We start from the raw sequence: 23,917 nt of genomic DNA on the forward strand, positions 1-23,917 counted from the left end.
CATTGAATTTTAGAGACAGTTGAAGGGAGGGAGGAGTGGGGGAGAGAGAGAGAGAGAAACATCCATGTGAGCAAGACACATCGGTTGGTTGCCTCCCGCACACACTCTGACCCAGGCCTGGGATGGAGCCTGCAACTGAGGTATGTGCCCTTGACCGAAAATCGAACCTGAGACCCTTAAGTCCCAGGGCCGACACTCTAACCACTGAGCCAAACCGGCCAGGGCTTTAGTGGATATTTTGATCTCAGTCTGATATTCAGGCGAGAGTTCAGGACTGAAGGTAAACTGAGACCTTGGCCAGGCCAGTGGCCTAGTTACGTGGTGGTTCCCCTGAGTACTGAGCCGGCACCGCCCTTGCCTCCGGGGAAGCTGGTCTTGCGTGGCCATCCCGTACTTTGTAACTGGCTGTGGCAGCCATGAGTGTGTCCTCCTGGTCTGTCTGCGTCGCGGCTTCATTCTGGAAGCCAGCTGCCTCGGCTTTGCAGGTGGAGCGCAGCGGACACATAAAGAGCCTTTCTTTATGTGTAATGACAACCTTTAGGAGGCTGCAGAGGCTGAGGAGTGCTCAGTTTCGATTGTTCGTGCAATTTACTGCTTTTCAGGTCATCACAGATGCTTTTTGTTTGGTTAAAGTGGCCTCCAGTCCGGGCTGGATCTGCTGGGAATGAACGTGGGTAGGGGAGTAGACACAAAAAAGCTGGTGTTGGGAGAGGGCCCAGCTGGCCCACACCCCCTGCACTGCTGGTTATGCACGTGGGAGATCCTGTTCATGTGCAAAAGGAGGAGGTCCACCATCTCGAGATTCCTTCCAGCCATAAGGCGCCAAGGTCCTGCCCAACTCTCACTTCCGTGGATTTTCTGTCTCCAGGCCCTGCAGGGGCTCCCGGGCTCCCCCTGCCCAGCCCGACATTCACTCCTCCTCCGCCTTCCCTTCCTCCAAGGAAACGCGTGTGCAGAGACTCTTGTCATCTTCCTTGTTAGGAGATGGGAAGAAATGTGTGGTTTCTGATCATTGCTGAGGAGTTCCAATGGCTCCCGGAGTATTTCAGAATCAGGTCGATTTGGATAAGACCTCTGGGCCAGCGTTTCAAATTTCAGTTCAGGTCACGAAAGTTCCTCCCATTTTTAGTTGAAAAGAAGACTAATGATGGAGGGAGACAGTTTTAGTCCGAATGCTTTGATGCCGTCTGCGTTCATTTCTCTGAGCCTGGATCCACTTCCAGGAAGAAGTAGGTGACAGGCCAGCTCCATAAAGAGGAGCCGCTGCAAGCACTTCATCCCGGCAGCCGCAGGGAGGGGCAGGGAGGGCTTTTCTCGCTCCTCACTCGGGCATTTGGAGAAAGGGAAGGCCAGGCCTCTGATCCTCCTCTCCTCCCCCGCCCCCCCTTTGATCTGTGAAGCATGTCTAATCCTCAGCCAAGTCTGCTGGAACTTTATCCAGAGCAGGAAAAGGGGAAATATTTTTCCTTTCTTGGGTGGATTTGTATTTATATAAACCCTTAGCAATGGAAATGGATCCAAGTGGCAGGCACACGCGTCCACGGGGAGGCAAGGTGGAATGAATGAATGAATGAATGAATGAATGGCGGGAAGAGGCAGGGCAGGCTGTCCCTCTGCCCCAGTCGCCTTTGATGGTGGCAGACCTTTGAAGGGTCAGCGAGGAGAGGGTGGTACGAGACCTCACGTGCATTTTCTGAAGGACAGGCCTATCTGTGGACCGTTATAGCACAGCGTAGGCTGAACCGGCAGCAAATCAGTTAACCCCTGACCGTGATGTCAGTGAGCTCCATGTGCAGAGTGGGCAAAAGTAGGTTAACAGTAGTGAGTACGCGAAACACAGAGTTTATTCTTATGTTATTAATTTATTATATGTATACAAACAGCTGTAAACGTACTTTTGCCCCACCCTGTATGTATATGAATGATTGAATCACTTCATTTCTTCGTTGTTACTAAGAGAAGAGTGATGTGGGAGTCTGACTCAGCCTCAGAAGGAAGCTTGACCTTCTCAGTGTGTCCCACTGTTGATTGACACACACGGATCTGTCTACACCTTTTTAGGCCAACCCTTGCTACTTCTCGTGGGTAGTGCGATTTGAAAGTGTGCTTGCCATCAATACAAATGCTTTCTTGTCATGAAACCTCTCCATTTAAGCTTCACGTGGTGCCCTCATGGTTCTGCGTTTCTAGGATGCAGGGTGATTCATTTTTAGACCTTCTAGAAAAATCTCACACAGAATCGAAAGACAGGATCCCTCGTTTTTGTGTTACTGCGGTTTGTATATTATCTGGCCTAATGTGAAACTGATGAAGATGCTGAGAACAGCAAGTAGAAGGAACTTTGATATCAAACAATCCTTTATTTGCTATTGTTCACTTTTTTAGAACCAAAAGCAAAAGCCCTTCCTGGTAGGCGCCTTAGCTTCCTGCAACTTCCCAGGAGTAATTCCTCCTACATATTAATAAATGCCGCAGGAGCCACGTTCAGCTGCTGGCCCGGATATTTGTTCTGGCCCCAGGGATATTCATTTTATGTCGTTGAAGCCTCACTTCCAAGTGGAATCTTCCAGAAGCTTCTACCTGGCATCTCGGCCTAGGAAACTTCTCAGGAACTCTGAAGATTTGGAGACCCCGGTGCTGGTTGAGCAGGTGGAGAGGGTCCAGGCAGAATAGCCTGGAGGAGGTGGGATGAGGCTTTTGTTCCACTGCAGGTGATGGGATGGGGGTGGGAGGATGTAGGGGAGAGAATTTCAAATAGACAGACTTGAGGTAGCCGGTAGGAAAGCAGGTTGGATATGTGCAAATCAAACAAACAAACAGACAAAAAGAGACATTAGCAAAGGGAAATATTAGCTTGTAATATGAGGGATGTGCCTGAACTCAGGCAGACATTTGAAAACAAATTTTGTCGACAGATTTTTCTCCCCTTGGTTGAATTTTAGTCAGGTGCTCAGGAAGAGGTGCTGTGATCTGAGGTCATAGCTCTTGATCCAGAATAGACCCCAGTGATGACCCATCAGGGAACCCCATGGACCAAATGCCGCTGTTCTCGGCATAGACACCTGAGCTACTTAGTCATCTTCTGTCCCTCAAACACCCAAACAGAAACGCTTTGTGTCATGATAAGCAGACATTACTATTAGGACAGTCACCTTCTGTGAGGAACTGGGCTAACAAGAAGCGTCTGTGCCCAGCGTGGGGCTTCAGTTGCATTCATCATCAGGGGACGGAGGACTTTGCAAGTTGGGATCATTGTGCACGTCATAGATGTGCTCAGGAGCGTGACTTCTGTTGTTCCTTCTGCCTGTAACGCTCACTGCTGCCACCACTTTGGAGAATGTTGGGAAGAAGCCGAAGTGAAGTGCTGAGATTTAGTGTGTTTCCTGCAGCCTGATGACCAGGCCACACAAACTCACAGCGGACAGGTATGAGTTGTGCCCCTAGTTCAAGGGCATTTTTAAGAACCCCACTGGCCTGCTTCTGTTTGGCTTATAGATAAGAAAATACGAAATTGTCCTCAAAGTTCAAGGCATAGAAGTGCATTTCTGAGTGTTTTTTAAGAAGAAGTCCCAGCCCTCACAATCAGAACTGGACTTGAGAATTCAACCAATGGACGTCGTTCCGTTGCCTAGAACTCCTGGGAGAAGAATGCCACATCCCCGTGGTTTGGGAGACCTGAGTCCCAGAGCTCCCTGAGAGTGTATGTGACCAAGCGCTGGGCGGTATCGCTGGCCACCCAGCTGACTTCCCAGTGGCCCAGCCAGAAGATTCCTGCTGAATCTGCAGGTACCCTATCCAGCTTTCCCGGGAATTTTGTTGGCACTCAGAGGACAGATCCCTGCTGGCTTTGGTCAGTTAACTGTGGGCAGGTCTGACCCGGAGCAACCCAGCCCACCTCTCTACTCTCTAGGAGGCTATGCCATACCCTATCCAACCAGGCCGAGGAGGGCTCTCCCCACATCCAAGGTTTTCTTCCTTAGATAATTTCCCTCAGTCTCAGGGTGGCCTTTAGAAGTCTCTTTCCTCTCGATAATACATTCCCTGTAAAAAGTCTCTAATTGTTGCCCTAACCGGTTTGGCTCGGTGGATAGAGTGTCGGCCTGCAGACTGAAAAGTCCCAGGTTCGATTCCGATCAAGGGCATGTACCTGGGTTGCGGGCACATCCCCAGTAGGAGGTGTGCAGGAGGCAGCTGATCGATGTTTCTCTCTCATCGATGTTTCTAACTCTCTATCCCTCTCCCTTCTTCTCTGTAAAAAAAAATCAATAAAATTTATTTTAAGAAAAGTCTCTAATTGTTTATATTAAGCCCCACTCTGGTTTCTGTTGCGTGACTAGACCCTGGCTGACTCCTGCAGCCATCAGTCTTAGTCAGGCTGGGAACTAAGGCTGTCTGACTGCAGATTCGACTGTATCTGATTATTTCTCAAGGACCAGTAATTTCCAGTACATTAAGTTGATTAGTGTGATTAAGGCGTTTAGTCTGCTTTTACATTTTTGATAAAAATCTGTTTTAAATAGCGCACAGGTGTTATTTCATGGTCATTATTTTTAAGAACGGAGACGTCTACCGCGCACATGGCTTCCTTCTCACGGAAGCCATCCCAGAACAGGAGTAGACGTCTGTTTATCTTTTCAAAATAGCAACCCAGTGCCTTCCCCTCCGGGGCTCCTTTCTCCTCTTTGTCTCCTAAGCCCTGGGATCTTTCATTCCTGTTGGTAGTTCAGACACAGAGCCTCGGAGGAAACCAGGAGGAGCGAGTCCATTTTTCTAATTGTTTTTTTCAGATGTGGTTTGTCCAGCTCATAGATTACAAGTGATGCGTACAACATAATTCACCACTTCTGGTTGTGGTCTCCCCTTCACTCCCAGACCTACTTAGGCAAACACTCTTCACGCACACATCCATCCCCACCTTTCTGCTGAAGGCCCCCAGGGACCTCTGAACCCTGGGGCCCCTTTTCTGTTGTTATTTTGCTCGTCCTCTCAGCAGAACGTGGCACCACTGATCACTTCCTTTTGTTGAGGATTTTGTTTTCTTTTGTGAAGCCACATTCTTGTTTTCCTTCTGCTTCTGGCAGCTCCTGGCTGCTCTCTTTCTTCTTCCCAGCCTCTAAGTTTTCAGCCCCCCAGGAGTTTGTCTGTGGTTCCTTTCTCTCCTTTATCTCCTCACTTTTCTCGGTGATGTCATCTACTCCTATGCCTTTAAATATCATCTATTGGCCAATCACTCCCAAATCCCTACCTCCAGCCTTCACCTTTTCCTGCAAATCAGAGTAGGTTATGTAATTACACACTTAATACCTAGTCCCATGTTTGTCTAACAGTCAAATCTAACGTGGCCTGAACAGAACTCTTCATTTCTCCGCTTCCCAACAAGCCACCTTTTCTCTTAGTCTTGCAGGTAGTACCACCACCCTCTGCCAGTTTCTCAAACCAAAGATTTGGAATTATCCTTGGTTCTTCTCTGCCTCTGACCTGCACATCCAATTCATTGGCAAGTCCTGTCGACTGTCTACAAAACACACCCCAGTCTCCCCATCTCCCCCAGCACCTCTCCAAACCAGGCCCCCACCGTCTGGGCAGGAGTGTGAGCCTCCTAATAGTGTCCCTGCCCTCAGCAGAGTGACCTTCTGAAAACAGACCAGATGTCGTTACTCTGTTTAAAATCTTGCACGTGGCTCCCTACCACTTAGAATGAAAACCAAGTCCCCCTGATCTGGCCCTCACTGCCTTGCCTCCTCTCCTGGTCCGCTTTCTCCTTCACCCATGATCTAACCACCCAAGGCTCTTCTCTGGGTATCCAAGCATCATCCGACTTCAGGTCTTTGCATTAGAGATTCCCTCTGCCTGGAATGTTCTTCCCGTAGCTCACGTCTCCTATTATTTAGATTTCAGCTTAATGGTACCTCCTCAGAGAGGCATCCTGTCCTGGACGGACATGCCAGGGGAAAGCAAACACCCAGTCACTCTCCGATTCATTAGCCTGTTTTAATTACCTGGGTAACAACTTTTTTGTTTTAAATATATTTTTTATTGATTTCAGAGAGGAAGGAAGAGGTAGATAGAGAAACATCAATGATGAGAGAGAATCATTGATCGGCTGCTTTCTGCACCCTCCCTACTGGGGATGGAGCTCACAACCTGGGCATGTGCCCTTGACTGGGAATTGAACCATGACCTCCTGGTTCATAGGTTGGCGCTCAGCCACTGAGCCATACTGGCCAGGCTGGATAACAAGTTTTTATCGGTTATGCAGCTTGTTTTTTACTAGTGTTCTTTGTAGACTATAAGCTCCATGAAATCAGGGATCTTTGTGTACTTACTCCCTGCCGTTCTCATTCTGCAGTGGTGCCTGTCTCGCATTCGTCAAGGGCTAGTTTGCAGCTGTTGCAGGAATGAGTGAATTCAGTGGCAAAGCCAGGCCTGGGACATAGGATTTTCTTCTTTCATTTCTCCTCTAATTTATACCAGGATGTCTTCTGCCAGTGAAGCACTTCCTGGCTCCAGGTTATTGATAACCTGCTGTTTAGTTAAAGGTTATGGTAACATTTCTTAAAACACTTCCAAAGTTATATTACCTTTAACTCATTTGCATTTAACATCTTCTTTTAAACGTCACCTTTAGTTTCAGTATGATAGAAAACACCTTTACATGGCATTTTATGACCTGCATCTTTTTTGGATTTTAATTAAAAAAAAAATTTACAAATTATTTGCAAATTATGAAGTTTTTACTTCTGACTGTCAGAGACGGGCGCAGCCCCGGGCTCGGCAACGAAGGCCCAGACCTGTGTCTGCTCTTTACACGGACTTGCTCTGCTCCTTCCTGCCGGCACTTTCTCTTCCAAAAAATGCTATCGTTCATCTTCAAGAGCCGAGACCACAGTCACTTCACCCAGTGGAATATCTTTTTAAATCAGGACTACCCAAAAGTACAACCTGGCCTATTTATTTGATTGATGTAGCCGTGGTCCTGAGGGAGGCACCGTGGTGCTGGGATGAGGTGCGGGCACTGGGACCCGCCCGGTCCTGGAGCGCATAGGGCGGCCACCTCTGTGGACGGTTGGCGGCGTTGGAACCAACAGATGCAGTGGCACGGTTTTAAGTTGAACATGTTACTGTTCCGTGTTTACTCCTCCTGTGAACAGGCTTTCTGGGCTTTATGTTGTCTTAAGACCAGGTGTCCTTTTATCTCTGGCTTTCCTGTTCCACATAAAAGGGGCCGAGGAGTTCGCCAGTGCTTGCGCCCCCGACCACGCTGGGCTCTCCAGGTGCGGAACCTGCCTGCTCCCTGGTTGCAGCGGACGCTGCCTGTGCCCCGAGGAGACCTGGGAAACATGCATTCGTGTATCTCATTATAGCTACATCCAGAGTCTCACTTAATTAAATTAATTAAGAGACAGGAGTGGGCCTCGGGGCTGGAGGGTGTGAATTTTACAGTATTGGAGCTGAAAGAGGCCTTGAAGACATCCAGATAATGTCTTATTTAATAGAACCTCTATTCTTGTTTAATGTCAAGACTCCTTTTGCTGTTTGGAGGGATGTTCCTAACCTACACCATTATCCTGGATCAGGAAGTGGGTTTTATTTGCACTTAAAAAGCAAGGTTTGGAGCTTTTAATATTGTGGTTTGGGTTGTCAGTATGATACATTTTTAGTATTTTCATCATGTGCCTAATATGGGAGAGTTCTGATGAGGGGCAGAAAAAGCTGAGCTCATTTTACTTATCTTCCGTTGATTTTACTTTGAAAAACCATCATAAAACGTGGTGTTTCTTCTCTTTCACAGGGGCGGGGGGGGGGGGGGAGACGGGGGGACGGACACACAGTTTATAAGAGTTTGCTCGCATTTTCATGCCAGAAATCTTGAGCGAGGGCAATTAAGAATAGTTTTTCATAACTTTCGTGGGCACAAGGATGCAGTTCAGTGGCCTAACACAGCTTCAGTTAATGGAGGGGTCTGTTTATCAGGCCAAATGTCTGCATCTCCAGGAAGACTGGTTGCATTCATTGTACGTTGCACATGACTAGACAATTTCCCGCAGAGGAGAAAGCCTTGGCCCTTCACACTGGCCTCTCCCTTCAGTGTGAGGCAAACTCTGTTCTCTTCTTCTTATTGGCTCACACCTAAAATAAACGAGCCAGCAACCCCAGGGCCTCTTCATCTCGAATGACCCATTTCGCTCTAGGTTCATGTGTGTGCTTTGTCAATTTATGTTTCTGATTAGAATGTGCTTTCAAGTTTACATTTCCACATTGCAATGCCAGTCTCAGAGTTTTTAGTAACCACGGACAATTCTATCCGACGAATGGGTCATAGTTTATCATGTCCCCGTTGTTGAACATTTGAGAGGGTTATCAAGTTTTCACTGTTATGAATAGTGTTGCTATGAGGAATCGTTGTATAATTTTTGTCAGAAAGCAAGGCCTACTTTTTTACTGAATTTACTGGGGTAACATCGGTTAATAAAATTATATAGGTTTCAGGTGTACAGTTCTATAATACGTCATCTGTATGCTGTATTGTGTGTTCACCAACCCAGGTCAAGTCTCCTTCAGTCACCATTTCTGCCCCCCCCCCACATACCCTCTTCTCCCTCCTCCTAGCTCCCTTCCACCTCCCCCCAACCCCCTTCCCCTCTTTAACCACCATGCTTTTGTCTGTGTCTATGAGTGTTCATGCTTTTTTTCCTCAATTCCTTCACCTTTTTCACCCAGCCTTACAACCCCCCTCCCTTCTGACAGCCGTCAGTCTGTTCTCTATGAGTCTGTTTCTGTTTTGTTAGTTTATGTTGTTTATCAGATTCCACATATGAGTGAAATCATAGGGTACTTGTCTTTTCTGACTGGCTTATTTCACTTAGCAGAATGCGCTCCAGGTCCATCCATGTTGTCACAGAGGGTAAGATCTCCTTCTTGTGTTACAGCGAGTAGTGTTCCATTGTGTGAATGTGCCCCAGCTTTTGTATCCACTGACGGGCACTTGGGCTGCTGGCACCCATCACACAGGACTTCCCTTTTGCTAAGTTGACTTTGTCGGATGCTGAGACCCTCCACGCGGGAGACCCTGCCTCAGACTCCTGTATCCCCTGCATCTTCTGCAGCTCCTCGCACACAGCACGGTCGTCGCTCTATTTAAATATTCAGGGAGTGGCTGCACTTTAGTTTAAAATCAAATTTGTGTTAAAGATATTTGAGACGATGAGCTTCTATTTTAGTAGATAGCACATGTTATGAGCCACTCTCTGCACTCGTGATTAAGATAGGTTTTGGGGGGGTGAAAAAGCCGTTTTTGTTATTTTCTTAATTTAGCAATTGGGCACATTTCTTAAATCCTAAGAATACTGTCACCATGCCTTTTGGAGTGTACGGTTGTACTGAGCGAGAGCACTGTGCTGGCCATGGCAACAGAGAAAGTGCTGCTGGGTGGGGGGTGGGGGAGTGGGGAGTACTGAGGAGCGGCCTTCATCCCTGCTCTTTGGGATTTAATGATCCAGTTGGAGAGAAATTGTATCCGGGGCGTGCTGGGGACACAGGCTTCCTTTGGGTATTGTGGGAATCCATTATGTTAATTATCTGTGTTTCCTAGACCCCGTTACTAATAAGATAGTATTGTGTTGGTCTTTTCAAATCCGCACACAGACCTACCCAGGAAATCCTCTTGCCAGTGCGAGGCTGGGCTGTTCACCTTGATAACGCCTTTGGTGGCTGCATTTCCAGGTCATTTGTGTGGGGCTTTGTTGAAAGGCTGCGCCCTCTGCCCGCGTCCCATCTGCCCCGTCCTCCTGGTGTACAACTCCTTGGCAGCGCCCGCTTCTCTGGGCTCTGGGGACCCTGGCTCAGTTTGCCCGAGTGTAGATAAAGATGCGTGGAGTCAGTCTGTGAAAAGGAAGGTGAGGAGACTGGGGCAGATGCTGTCTTTGTCTGGGACGAGGGCCCTCCTGCCACAGCCCTCAGCACGCACTCCGTGGTGATGCGGGTGAGAATTTCGGCAGCACAGGTGGGCTCAGAGCCAAGGCTGCTGTTCTCCTCGCACATTTGTTCTGGGAGCCCATGGGCTGTGGACCCGGCGCTTCCCCACTACCTGCCCTCTCCTTGCTTCCTTCATCCCCAGCTCTGTTCCTCTGTCAGATGGTCCCCTTGTTAAGGCAAATCTCATTCATGCATTTTTCTCTCTCCTCCTGCAGGGGAGCTGCTGAGTCAGCCCAGACCGGAAGGAGTGGCCGAGATCATTTGCCCCAAGAACGGCAGTGAGCGAGTGAATGTTGCCTTGGTTTACCCACCTACACCGACTGTGATCAGCCCCTGTTCCAAGTGAGTTCTGAACGGGGTAGCCCCTGCCCCTCACTCCTGATCCTGCCTCAGTAGTTGTGATGACAAAAAGCCAAGGTCAAGTATATCTCAACAGACCTTATAAAGTGTCTCCCCCACCCCCCAGAACAGACCTAGTTATCTAGGGGACATCAACACTGGCTTATGTAGCAAACTAGGAGCTTTTATTTTTTTTCTTATTTGTGATTTTTTTTTTTTAACCTTTGCTGAAAAAAAAAAAGTCAGAGCATTTTTAACAACTTTATTGAGATATCATTTATATGCCATACAGTTCACTCATCAAACGTGTATAATTCATTTTTGCAGCTAAATGCAATCAAAGCATTGTTTTCATGGGTAGTCTTAATTCTGTCATTGCAGAAGTAATTGGGCCCTCACGTCAGGGAACAGTGAGTGCCCCTCTATAATAATAAAAGCGTAATATGCTAATTAGACTAGACGTCCTTCCGGACAAAGCCAGGCTGCGAGGGAAGCCCTGGTCCCAGGTGCCTGCCAGCGGCGAGAGGGAAGCCTGGGTCCGGGGTGTCGGAGGGAAGCCAGTGTCAGCAGCCAGGGGAAGGAAGGTGTACTCTCACACGAATTTCGTGCATCAGGCCTCCAGTTAAATAAGAAAAGCTTGCGGGAAAGCGGTAGTAGGTTACTTTTCCTCTGGGCCTTTGGTTCTGTATCAGTCCTTGGTAGTCAGAGGCTGTGTTGTCTGCTCTCATCTTCCCCAAAAGGGACTTAAAGATGGAGAATGCACTTGTGTGAATTAACTTCTTTTTTTTTAATCCTCACTCAATATTTTTCCATTGATTTTTAGAGAGAGTGGGAAAGAGAAAAACATCAATTGGTTGCCTCCTGACCAGGGCTTGGGCCAGGGAGGAGCCTGCAACCAAACTGAGGTGCATGCCCTTGACCGGAATCGAACCTGGGACCCTTTGGTCCGCAGGCCGACGCTCTATCCACTGAACCAAACTGGCTAGGGCTGAATTAACTTTTGGATACAATGTTACTTAGTATTATAGATAAAACTCATCCTTTTTTCTTTCTTTTTTTTTTCTTTTTTTTTTTTTTGGTAGTATTAAGAACTAAACAGTGAAACCACTTTTCAACTGAGATGAAATGCATTCTTACCACAAAACTTGTCTTTTTGGAGCAGATCTGGTATCTTGGGTGCTGTCACTTCAGCAAAGTATTCATTCCGGAAACCTTTATTTTTCCTCCTAGTTGACCACATAGAATTCTTTTTCATATATAAGCTTTTTACAGGGAGGTTGGGCAGTTCACATGTGAGGATGGTGACCCGTCATCTCCTCTGGAGAAGCTTGCTACCAGGCTGGGTTGGGGAGAGTTGTGTCCCTGGGGTGTTGGCTCTCCTGCCTTTGGGGGGCTCTCTGCAGAGGGAGGGGCCTTCAGTGTCAACGCTCATTTGGCTCATTAGACAGAACATCTCCAATCCCTCTTTCCTGGGAAATAGGAACACTCACAGAAACGCATATCTAATGTCATTATATTCAGAATGCTGTTTTAGCTAACACGAATAGAGACAGCGTGATGCCTCGCCAATATGCCCTTAAGACATTGTCAGATCTTGAAGTGCTTCTTAAATATTAAGTCGAATTACACAGTATCTTCATATTAACCAGAAAATCCCCAGTCCTGAACCTATCAGACCACAGAAATTTTCTGGTCTTTGAACGGGTCCCTTTCTTTCAGATACACTGGGGTAAGGACACGGGGACAGTACCGACACAGCAGGTGTGGGAGCGGGAGAAACAGTTGTTCAATACACTTTGCATTGGTGTAGACTTTCCTGAGCCAGGAGAGGCATTAGCCTATTGCTTTGCCCTAGCCACGTGGCATTTAATGGGCAGGAGAGAGCTAGGACTCACATATCCATTTGCAGGAGAAACCGCCGTGGCCCGGAGCCAGCTTTATCGGTGTTTTCCCAGGGGCTTCTTGTTGTCCTGCCACAGAAAGACACTTACACCAACCTGGAAAAATGCTATCAGCCCGTCTCTCCCACAGTTTATTATACCCAAATGAACAGGTCTTTAAAGTCCTGAGTAACCAGAGCCGCCTCGCCTCAGACATCTAGATGCTGGAGGGAATGCCTTTAGGACTGAACTGCTGTTGGCCTGGCTCTGTGAATGGTTTTATTTTGAAATGGATTTTTTTTTTTTTTGAAGGCCTCATACAGTGGATGGCAGGTTTGGAGTGTAGGTCTCTATTCTAAATGAAGGAAATCTGTGAAAACAAACACATCCAGGCCAGGCCCAGTGGGAGGTCTAACTTACAAGTAGATGACAATATATTGGAAGCAGGAGATTTAGGAGACAATGAGGAAAGCTGTTACAGGAGGTGGGCATTACATCAGCACAGCTGTGGGCTGAGCCTGAGAGTTAGACTTGGGGCCCAAATGGGCAGGAGAAACAGAGACAGGGGCTCTTGCACCGGCCTTGCAACTCCAGCCAAGTTAACTTAAGCAGGTCACTGTAGAGTGATCTTTGACTTCTGTCATCCCATAAAATGCAGGTGGATGGCTCTGAGGGAGGGCCCCCTGGCCAGGGGCCTCGCTGAGCAAAACTGAGCCATGCTGCCTGCATGAGCACACCCATTCCGCCCCCAGTTCACTTTTAGAGCTGAACATAATTTATTGTTCAAATCAGGGAAGGATTGAGAGTGGAAGGGGGGCTGTTCCTAATTATTACACCAGGATGCCAGGCATTAACCAGAGCTGCCCCAGGCAGACCAGAGTAATCACCCTGCTCTCTGGGTCACAGATCTAGACCTTAGCGTGGTTTTTCAAAGGACATTCCAAGCTCTTTTTTGACCATGTGTACACGGTGGTGCTCAGTGAGCTTTATAAGAAAATCCACTGAGGACTGTGATTTGATCGGATATTCCTTATGAATTCTAAGCTTTTCCATTGCTCATTTACAAATGTTCTAGGTGTTTTCTTCCCGAGTCGGGAGAGACAGAGAACAAAGAGTAGGGAGTGATTTATTCTGGCTTGTCTCTGTGTTTGGTGGCTGAGGTCTGGACAGACATTGCCCCGGCGAGAGGTTACCTGTCCTGGAGGAAATGAAGTATCACTGCTCCTGCACCTCGGCCTCCAGGGGGACGCCTCCCGGGGGACACCGCGGGGCTGACTGTCAGAGAGAGATACAAGCCATTTCCATACTTTGCCCTTTGGGGCTGATTTTCAAAGATTTGCATTTGAGTTGAGATGAAAATTTATCCAGTAGCAAGTTTGCTCTAAAAAATTCTGACCTTCTTAAGGGTACATTTCTGAAAGCTCTGTTGAGGTAGACTTTCATACCATAAAACTGGCCCATTCAGAGATGATGGAGATATTTGCAACTGACAACATAGTTTAATTTTAGAACATTTTCAACACTCCAAAGAGAAACTTCCGGCCCGTTTGTGATCACTTGTGCTTGGCATAACACCTAGCTCCCTGCAGTCAATACACATTTGTAGTAGCACGCTCAGGAATGGCTTTGCTGCCTGTTGTGATGGCATTAAACAGATTTGTAGTTTTAACGAAATTCTTATAAACACCTGTTATCCCTGGTCCCGTTCAGTCTAAAGGCAGTGAGTTGACTTGCACCCCCCACTCCTCCCCCACCCCCGCCGCCAGTTTACTGGACAAAGAGGGGAATTAGAGCTGCTTGGAGGGAAGTTGTTTTTTGTTTTTGTCTTTTTTTTAAGTATAGATAGCAATTTCAAACATAAACTTTATTTTTTAGAGCCATTTAGGTTCATAACAAAATTGAGCAGAAGGTACAGAGAGATCCCATATGCCCTTTGCCTCTGCACATGCACAACCTCCCCACCATCCCCATCCCCATCCCCATCCCCATCAGCGGGCACATTTGTTACTATTGATGGACCTGCGCTGACACGTAATCACCAAGTCCACAGTTTATATTGGAGTTCACTCTGTGCATTCTGTGGGTTTGGACAAGTGTATAATGACATATATTATACATGTTACAGTGTCGTACACAAGATTTTTTCGCCCTAAAACTTCTCTGTGCCTCCCCCCCTTAACCCTTGGCAGACACTGGTCTTTGTCTTTTCAGCTTTATTGAGGTGTGATTGACACATAAAGTTGTAAGATATTTAAAGTATGCATCCTGGTGATTTCATGTGTGCACACTGTGAATGGGGGGGCCAGCACCTCATGAAGGAACACCCCCACCCCCACATATGTCTACCCTTCAGGGCTCCTGAACGGCAGCCCAGCCGACCCCCAGGCTTTAAAGGGATGCTGAGCCTTGGACGTTAGGAGTCATACGGGACAAAAATACACTTTCAGTCAGAAAAGAAAGGAGAAGGTAGATGGATAATGGTTAAATTTTATTGAAAAAGTGTTTATTTGGGAATTCCCGTCTCCATCCTGTTGCTATGCATGTTGAGCCTTTTAAAATTCCAATTCTGAAGGGAAGGTACAAACTTTGGGCAAAAAGCAGCCTGTGTATTTCATTTTTAGGTTCCCTATAGAATGTTTCTCTTTCTCATTTCCAAAGACGTGTAGGACAACACCCCCTGCTCTCCAGGCAGATACCCCAGTGTATCTTCTGATTTTCCTGTAAAAGGTAGAATTCAACAGGTTAGCACATGAAAATGCTTTACCTTCTGTGCTGGAGTGCAGCCCATGTTCTTCCCTGTGGTTTGTTAATGGGCTGATCCTTGAATGTACAGGAAATGGGAATCTATCATTTTTATTTCCCAACAGCTGCCATCTCTCTTGTGTTGGTACTTGTCTGTCTGGGCTCCGTCATTTGTGGGGTGGTAGCACTGAAAAAGGACCTTCAGTTCTGATTTTGGCAGGTTGTGTGTTACAGAGCGAGAAAAAAATGGGCCAGTTTGAAAATTGTTGGGCTGAGCATTCTCCTTTTCCAAAAAGTACTACTAATAATAGGAGGCAAGGTTGAGGTACCGCACTTCAAAACTGCCTTTTAAACGTGGGCTCTTGTGTATATACTGGAGCGTTCCATTCAAGCAAGATCCCAGTAAAATTCTAGTTATGCACTGTTGTAAGTATTCTCAAAAATATAGTGATTCCTTTGCATAGGAATGTTGGCCGTTATATTGTTATGACAAGGATATCCAAGACCAATCGAAATAGCCTTTTATAAAAAGTAGGATGCAGACTCTGTGGCCTGTATCTCACCAACTAAACAGGCAAAGGATGTTTCATCGCACTCAGATTTGTTAATATGAACTCGATTAAAAAAAATTCCTTTGAACAATGGGATGAGATAAATTTGGCTTTATCACAGTGGGGACTTTCTCACTGATCACCGAATTTTTTAAATGCGGAGGGCGGGGCAGGCTGCGTGCGGAGTGTGCCTGGGGTGTGGAGCAGGTTGATGGGCATTGACTTGTGCTGTTCTTTGCAGCTCCTTGCCTTGCCGCCTTTACAGGTGAGGAGCAGGAGTGTTTCTGTGATGATGGAGTCTCCCGTCAGCCACATTGATATGGCATTTGTTCCCTCTCTGCTTAGGTATCTCCATACTTTCTTGGAAAATTAAGTGGAAAAGATAGTGCTTCTTTCCCTTATGCCACCATTTTTACTGTGCCCACTCTGACTTTAGGAGCACCAGTGTTGAAGGGTAAGTCTCTGGGAAGCAGAGAGGGTTTCTGAACTACCGACTCAGAGAGTTTAGGGGCAAAGGGGGGATTGGGTTTGGGATGAAGAGATTGTATTGAGCAGGACGGATTACAAATCTTTTACTTGTCCAGAATCAAGACCCATTTGGGAATTAAGGATAAGGAAAGTGCTTGATTCTTTCACCCAATTCACTGTAATCCGGAATATATCAGTCAGCAGATCCTTACTGGAAAAAAAGAAGTCATCTAAAAAAATTACTCCAATATTAGGCAAGATGATAACATCAGGAAAAGCTCAGTTGATCAGCACAGCCGATAGCTTTCTAAAAGCCGTGTTTGTATTTATTTTCTCAGGGCACTTTGATGGGCTCTGGAATTGACTTCCTGAGTTGGAATCTTGACTTGTTTAGCTGTGAGGTAGCATCTGTCAGATGCAGATTACAGAAGCGCTAATCTCCTGGGGTTACTGGGAGCATTAAGAGAGACTATCACAGCCCTAACCGGTTTGGCTCAATGGATAGAGCGTCGGCCTGCGGATTCAAAGGTCCTGGGTTCGATTCTGGTCAAGGGCATGTACCTTGGTTGCGGGCACATCCCCAGTGGGAGGTGTACAGGAGGCAGCGGATCGGTGTCTCTCTCTCATCGATGTTTCTAACTCTCTGTCCCTCTCCCTTCCTCTCTGTAAAAAAATCAATAAAAAAAAATAATAAGAGAGACTATCATAGGGAAAGCATTTAGCATTGTTCCTTGCACTGAGTAAATAATGCTCAATAAATTCAGTTGCTCTTATTTCTACTCAGAATTATTAGTGGTGTGCGCTGGGGGTGGCACATACAGGTAATAATGAAAAAAATTTCATAATACACATAGGGATACTTGAGTAAAATCCACCCTCTGACTTACTAGCAGGGTTTAGCTTGTTAATGGAGGTGCCTGCCCACGGAAGGTACACATGAGTGCGGGATAGGTAGGTGAGGGTGTTGGCCTCCCTCCCCTGCCTTGCCCATGAAGGGGCCCGGGTAGGATGCACGAGGATCTGTTGGTGAGGCCGCCTGCAGTTACCAGTGGGCATCAATACCCAGCCCAGGCTTCAGGAGCTAAGAGGTGAGCGGTAGCATTTCTTTCGTGTTGTAGTCACGCATGCCTGCCGTGACTGGATAACCTCCTCGGAGGGGACCCCGACTCCTTCGCTCCTCCCGACAGCCCTGTGAGTTCCATAGGCCGGAGCACTGAGCCCACACACAGTTACTGAGGCGCCGCTGGGCTGAAATCTGCATCGTGGCTCCCAGTCGGTGCTGTTTTCACAGCAAGCTCTTCCTTCCACATTGGTTTCAAAATATAGTGTATTAATAGAACATTGGAGGTATAGTAAGGCCAGCAGATCAGGAAACGGCTGCCATTGAAAAGGTAGTTGATTACTCACATTTCCTTAGAGGACAGACATGCCGCGGGGGGTCTGGGCGGGGAGCTCCATGGGGAATCACCGGGTCAGTCACAAGGCGGAGAGAGAGGGAGGGACTGGGCAGGGGCCTGTATTGTGGTTTCTGTGGGAAGGCAGAGGGGCAGGCTTAGCACTGGCCAGATGGGATAGTTTCAGGGGGCTCTGGGGCCTAGGACTGTCCCTGGTTGTCTGCGACCTTTGCAGTGTTTGGGGCAGGTGGATGGTGGCCCAGAGAGTGAGGAGGTTGTGGGGTCCGGTTTGCATTTGAGAAGTACACTCACATTTGAGTTGTTTACCATCTCTGGCAACTGGCTCCCACTGGGGGGGCAGCCCCTCCAGGGGCAGCAAGATCCCGATGTCACAACTTCAGAATACAGGAAGTAAAAGGCGTGGCTACCACGTCATGGTGTGGCTTCAGTTTGGGGCTAAGCTTCTCAATACCTTCAATAACATACATTCCAGGAATGCGTGTTCAATAACCCGTGAGGATGCTCGGTCTCAGACGACCCCCCCCCCCCCCCCCAGTTGATCTCTCCCTTCTCCAGGCCTCTGTTTCCAACTTCCTACCTGGCAACCCCCTTGGATGTAGGCATCATGGGTGTGAATTATTGCCTTTCTCCCCCAAAGCCCTTCATCAGCCTGTGCTTTGCACCCATCTGTGAAGCTAGGGATCCGTCAGCCTCAGCCCCGCCCCCCTTCTCCAGGTGCACAACTTCTACGGTCATATCCGCGTGTCGCAACAGGAGTGGACCCCGCCGTGTAACTTTCTCTTCGACCCACGCTATTCTCTGGATCCACCTGCCTTTGCCAAGATTTCTGTGATTAGGTCTCAACTCAAGTGTGAGACCCTGTTACTTCTCTCCTTATGAAAAAGCCTTGAATGGCTTCCTAGTGATTATAGTCTCAGGTTTAAATCCTGGGCATGACTCCCATACCCTCTTACTGTGGGAGCGGTCAGCCATACTGCGCCCCGGGCTGGGTCTCAGGCCTCAGCTGGCTGCCACCCCTTCCCTCCCACCCAGTGAAGGCCCATTATTCCTAAGGCCAAGGCCATGTGTCACCTCTGAGAAGCCATCAGCCCTTCTAACTCACCGGTCGCTCTTTCCTTCACATCTCTTCAATACCTCTGTACACCTCCATTATAGCAGTGAGCTCACAGTAGCTTGGCTATTTTTTACCAGTGACTTTTTCATCACGTCTTATCAATCATTCATTCAGCGGGTCTTTGTTGAGTGTTTAACCTCTGCGAGGCATTGTGCCAGGTGTTGACGCAGAAATAACTGAGTTAGACTCTGGCCTCAAGAATCTAATAGCCTCCTTGGGGAGAATGGGAACCAAAGCTACAACCAGGCAGTCTTGTGAGTAATTACAACTAACGTGTGATACCTGCTGACCGGTGGATCAGCAAAGTCCTGTAGGCACAGGGAAGAAAGAACACCAGCCAGAGCTGGGAGAAGTTCTAGGAACTTGAGCGGATCTTGATTGATGGGTGAGGACAAGCTAACTGAGATGGGGAAGCGTGACTCGAGGGATTTTTTTTCTCTAAGAGCCCGAACAGGAAGAGTGGTATTCATGTGGGGAAATGTTCACACCGCTTTTCCTTTCACTCCCTTCCGCGCTGGAGAACCCCCTGTGGGTGCCCCGATGAGGGATTCTTGTGTTTCTCAATCTCACGTGTGGCTCAGGGGAGCCGACAGCCAGACACAGCTGTCCGCATTTCCGCAGGTTCTTGGATTCCGTGAACAAAACATTTACGTAGCGCTTCTCTCGCACGAACCCACGTCTCCCAGCGCCAGAATTAACTGCTTGGCTGAAACGTGTGTTTTCACGAGGCCGTCCTCTTTACAGTTAGATGTACTGTATTATTACTTGAATTTCAGGCAGTCTTCAAATCTTTCTCTACTGTGAAGTTACTATTTTTTTTTAAATATATTTTTATTGATTTTAGAGAGGAAGGGAGAGAGATAGAAACATCAATGATGAGAGAGAATCATTGATCAGCTGCCTCCTGCACACCCCCTACTGGGGAGCGAGCCTGCAACCCAGGTATGTGCCCTTGGCTGGAATCGAACCTGGGACCCTTCAGTCTGCAGGCCTACGCTCTATCCACTGAGTGAAACCGGCTAGGGCCGAAGTTACTATATTAACAGGCCTTCAAAGGGTCCTCGTGGCTGAGTGCCATAGAAGCCGGAGACTGTCCTGGGGCCCTGAATATTCCAACCCGTGCAGCACAGGCTGGGGTCAGGCAACTCCTTTGAAGGCCTGGCCCTGCCGCTCTCTGGTGTGGTTTGCATCTTGGTAAAATGCAGGGGAAACGTGCTTACCTGGCAGGATGAGCGGAGCTGATGATTCGTGAAATAATGCTCGACAGTGGACGGTGCTCTTCCCGGCGTGTAGTATGTTGTTAGTAAATGGAAGGTGTCTGTTTTTGGTGACATTATTATTATGTTCAGCAGATTCTTGTATGGGCTGGAGAGATGTCTTAGGTAGATACTGAATTATCAGTTTCCTTGAGATCAAGCAGCCTTAGGAGAGGTGGAGGTTGGAGGGGGAGGGAGGGGAATCCTAACCCCTGTATGTCTTCGTATGTTTTTCTAAATGTTGCTAAAGCAGTTCTTAAAACATCACAGCTTGCCTTTGTAGGAAAGCTGAAATAAGGGAGGGGGACATTTGCCATTTCCCCCTCTTTTGTCTGAATTGAAGGTCACTTCGTTTAGTTAACTGAAGACACAGCCCTTTCTTCATTTTATATTCATCCGGCTCCTGAGTGTAGTTCAACAGCCTTGTTTACAACACTTTAAGTAAAATTCTTCTTATTCTTTAGTATACATCCGTACCCTTAGAGCAGTGATGGCAAACCTTTTGAGCTCAGTGTGTTAGCATTTTGAAAAACCCTAACTTAACTCTGGTGCCGTGTCACATATAGAAATTTTTTGATATTTGCCACCATAGTAAAACAAAGACTTATATTTTGATATTTATTTTATATATTTAAATGCCATTTAACAAAGGAAAATCAACCAAAAAAATGAGTTCGTGTGTCACCTCTGTCTGACACGCGTGTCATAGGTTTGCCATCACTGTCCTAGAGGGTTATTTATTTAGCGTGTGTCCGTGTGAGTTCCTGGCCAGGGGGCAGTGATGTGTTTAGAGCTTGGGGTTCTTAATTACAGACCCAGGGAACCGAGACTGCAGTGGAGTAAGTGCTTCTATGTCATTGGCCTCGTCTCTATGTCTGAGCCTCATGTCACAGAAATGTCCGTCAGGTGTCTCGAGAAAGGACTCTTTCCTTGGTAGGAACATGATTAGGCAACTGTAAGATGCTCTAGAAATAGAAATAAAATCCGTGCAAAGTAGATTTAGAGCATCGCTTCCTGTGCTTATCGTTGAGAATACCATTGCCTGTTGTCATTCCTGTGCTTTCTTCTCACCCACCCACGTAGGAAGAACGTTGGTGAAAAGCACAGAAACCAGTGACCTTTATGGCTGTGGAATTTCCGTGAAGAGACTCACCTGGACCATGTTTCGTACCTGGTAACCCTCCACACTCCCTGTGTGTCGTGAACTTGAGCTCACGGCTCAGGGTGCTCTCAGAGGAGGGAGCCCGCCTGGCCTGCCCACGAGGTGGGGAGGGGCCGGGGGAGGTCGGGAGGGAGAATATAGAGCAAGTGTTTTACAACCTAAACCTCAGAACTGTGATCCTCCAAGGAGAGCGCTACTTGAAGAAAAGAAAAGACAAAAAAAAAAAAGTTGAATGGCTTCTCAGGGATTTTGTTTTCTGTGCACATATAAGCCATAGTTCCAGCGCAGGTGGCAGTATTTAGAGCACTCAGATTTCAGTTCTGGTCAATGTGAACGAGGGCGCGCCTGACCATTCATTGCTGTTCCGCAACTAGTGTAAAATATGTACATGTTTATCTTTATTTTTATAATATGCAAAGACATTTAAATTTATACAGTTGGAAGCTTCTAGCGTTAGTTAACACTGGGTGCAATATTCGCATGAGAACTGTGCCAAGACGGGGCTGACTGCTTCTTTTAGCATAAGACCTTTCTGTTCATTCTTTACTCTGTAATCCTTGGCAGATTAAAAAACGAAAAAGAGACCTGTCTGCCCATGGGGTAAGGGTTGGCTTGTAGAGGTTGCCAGTAGTCTGCAAGGTGCACGCAGGCACCGACGCCTCTCCTTCTGACGAAAGGCCCTGCCTGTGAACCGCTGGGCAGGGTGTGGGGTTGTTCCTTTTCGCTGCCACCTGTCACTACTGCCGAGCACAGTGTTCCTCGCTGACCGTTTGTGGTCACTGGTGATGCACCGATGGAGGTCTGGGGTTAGGGTTCTTTAGCAGGAGGCCGAAGCGTTAGCGAGTCCATTGAAAACCTGAGTCTTTCTATTAAAAAAAAATTTTTTTTTTGATTTCAGAGAGGAAGGGAGAGAGAGAAACATCAGTGATGCAACAGAATCATTGATCTGATCCTCCTGCATCCCCCCTACTAGGGATGAAGCCCGCAACCCGGGCATGTGCCCTGCTCGGGAATAGAACCATGACCTCCTGGTTCATGGGTCGGTGCTCAACCACTGAGCCACACTGGCAGGGCCCGAGTCTTTCAACAGCTTAAGATAATCAGGAGTCAGTTCTGAAACACTCAGAGAGCTCTCAGAGTGAGTGCTCTTTTTTCTAGGACAGAGTCTGTGAAATTTAGCAGAGCACTTGGCAAGCCTCCACATCTGGCTGTCAGGCCTTCAGATAGTCAATGGCCTAATTGGAGAGCATAATCCCCCATTGGTTATTTATAAATACAGAGGCTCTGACTGGTCGGTCTTCTGCCAAGAACTAGGAAAACTTGTTTTAAAAATCTCCACAAAGCAAAACGTAAGAAGCAAACCAAACAAATTGCTGTCCCTTCGATTCCCAGCTAGGGCCAAGCAGCAGTAACACCTTCTCGTCTGAGGGATGTGAGGGACCATTTACATCTGCCGCCTCTGCGTGCTGATCGAAAGTGTGCAAGACTGTTCTCACCCGTGTGAGGCAGGAAAAGCGAGTCCGCTGGTCGTATTCTTTCACAAAGTATTAACTCTTGGAATGCCACGGTCCACAAAGTGTCAACAAGCAAGTGGCTGCATCACAGAAAATCACGAATCAATTTTTGTAGACTCTTTTGTGCCCCAGGAGTTAACTTGACCAATTCCAGAATCTCCAGTTAAACAAGGGTGATTTCTGATGATCAGAAAACCACGTGGAATCAGACTGTCCATTTTTAAATACTTGAATATGACACCTCAAAATTGAGATTTTGCTCTCTTGAGAACAGTCACAAAAATAGTCTGGTTGAGCCTTTTGTCACAGTTCTCGTGTGTGTGCATGGGCGTGTGTGTGTATGTGTCAACTGAATGCTAATGGTTAATTGCTTTGTGGACCGTTGAATCGTAAAAGTTTTTAATTGGCACGAGACAGTTCCTAAAATGTCAAATTAACGGATTTTGCCCCGTCTTTTGTAAAGACTCTTAAGTGTGTGACTTTGAGCTAATTCTCCTGGGACCATATTAAATGAAAAAAAAAAAATGCCCCTTTGGGTGACATACCCTGAAGAGTGTGTGCTGTTATTATGAACATAAATGTCCACGTTCTTAATATCAGTTTTTCACCAAGTGATGTTTTGTGCTGTCATCCGAACCCTAGAGAAGCAGAGTAAGAAGAAATCTTGCGGTCACATGTGTTTAAGTAAAAAGACCATGCAGTCGAGGGTCATGTGACCGAAAGCAGCTCTAGAAAAGCTTGAGACCTTGCCCCAGGGTGGGGGAGGGGTGAAGATACAGAAAACACTCTGCTCTCCGGGACTCCGGGAACTTGCACCCTCTGTGCAGGAAGTCCTTTCTCCTTCCACACCTGGGAAGACTCAGCCAGCGGAGGCGACAGGCAGGTCCCTAAGCACACGGGGAGTCTTCCCGCCAAGTAGTCCCTGGCCCCCCAAAGAAACACCCTCCACGCTGGTTATGGTTTCTATCCCTGCAACTCGCAGTATCAGAACCGCTTCCTGGAATGGTAACGTGCTGCCGGGATTAATGTTCTTCCCCTCCTAAGAAAAAATGACAGTGCTCGTATTTGACACTTGTGTGATGGCCTCCTCTGACTGAGAAACATGGAAAGGGCTTGGTGGCATTCCTGATGGGTGATGGGATGTGTGTTATTTTTCATGCCACAGTTTGTGAATTGTAATTGCGGTTTCCTATTTAATTGTAACCGGGCAGAAATTTAAAAAAAAAAAAGTTCAATAAAAATACAAATGTTTAAGCAACTATTATTTCCAGAGTTTAGTTATTTCTATGGGTGTGTTTATTTTATTTTTTTTTTTAGTTTTGATTTTATCACTTAAGGAATAACTTTTATATTTTTAGCTAAGTCACTTTTGAGCTATGGGAGGTGTGGGCAGTGGCAGCTCTGTTTGGGGATTGAGTCCCAAAGAAGAAGACTGTTTAAACCCTGCACTCTGGCCAGGCCAGTGTGGCGCAGGGGTTGAGCACCAACCCAGGGACCAAGA

At 47.2% G+C, this 23,917-nt stretch overlaps 1 protein-coding gene across 11 annotated transcripts in view; it reads left to right on the forward strand.

Moving 5' to 3' along the window:
* MFHAS1 (multifunctional ROCO family signaling regulator 1) overlaps positions 1–23,674 on the forward strand; it is a 77,661-nt gene extending 53,987 nt beyond the window's left edge. For 3 of the 11 annotated variants that reach the window (XR_009451405.1, XR_009451408.1, XR_009451409.1), the window contains 2 exons: positions 10,191–10,317; positions 20,824–20,834. Coding sequence is in view for 4 of the 11 variants with exons in the window: in XM_059685518.1 (XP_059541501.1) it covers positions 10,191–10,317; positions 20,824–20,857 (161 nt within the window). In the remaining 7 variants the exon portion in view is untranslated. Of the gene's footprint in view, positions 1–10,190; positions 10,322–11,396; positions 11,510–15,832; positions 15,942–20,823 lie in introns of those variants that run through there. The other 8 variants (XR_009451404.1, XR_009451407.1, XR_009451403.1 and 5 more) reach the window with 5 other exon arrangements.
* Positions 23,675–23,917: the final 243 nt, after the last annotated feature.

The sequence above is a fragment of the Myotis daubentonii genome, chromosome 2, assembly GCF_963259705.1.
Source record: "Myotis daubentonii chromosome 2, mMyoDau2.1, whole genome shotgun sequence".
Classification (NCBI taxonomy): Eukaryota; Metazoa; Chordata; class Mammalia; order Chiroptera; family Vespertilionidae; genus Myotis; species Myotis daubentonii.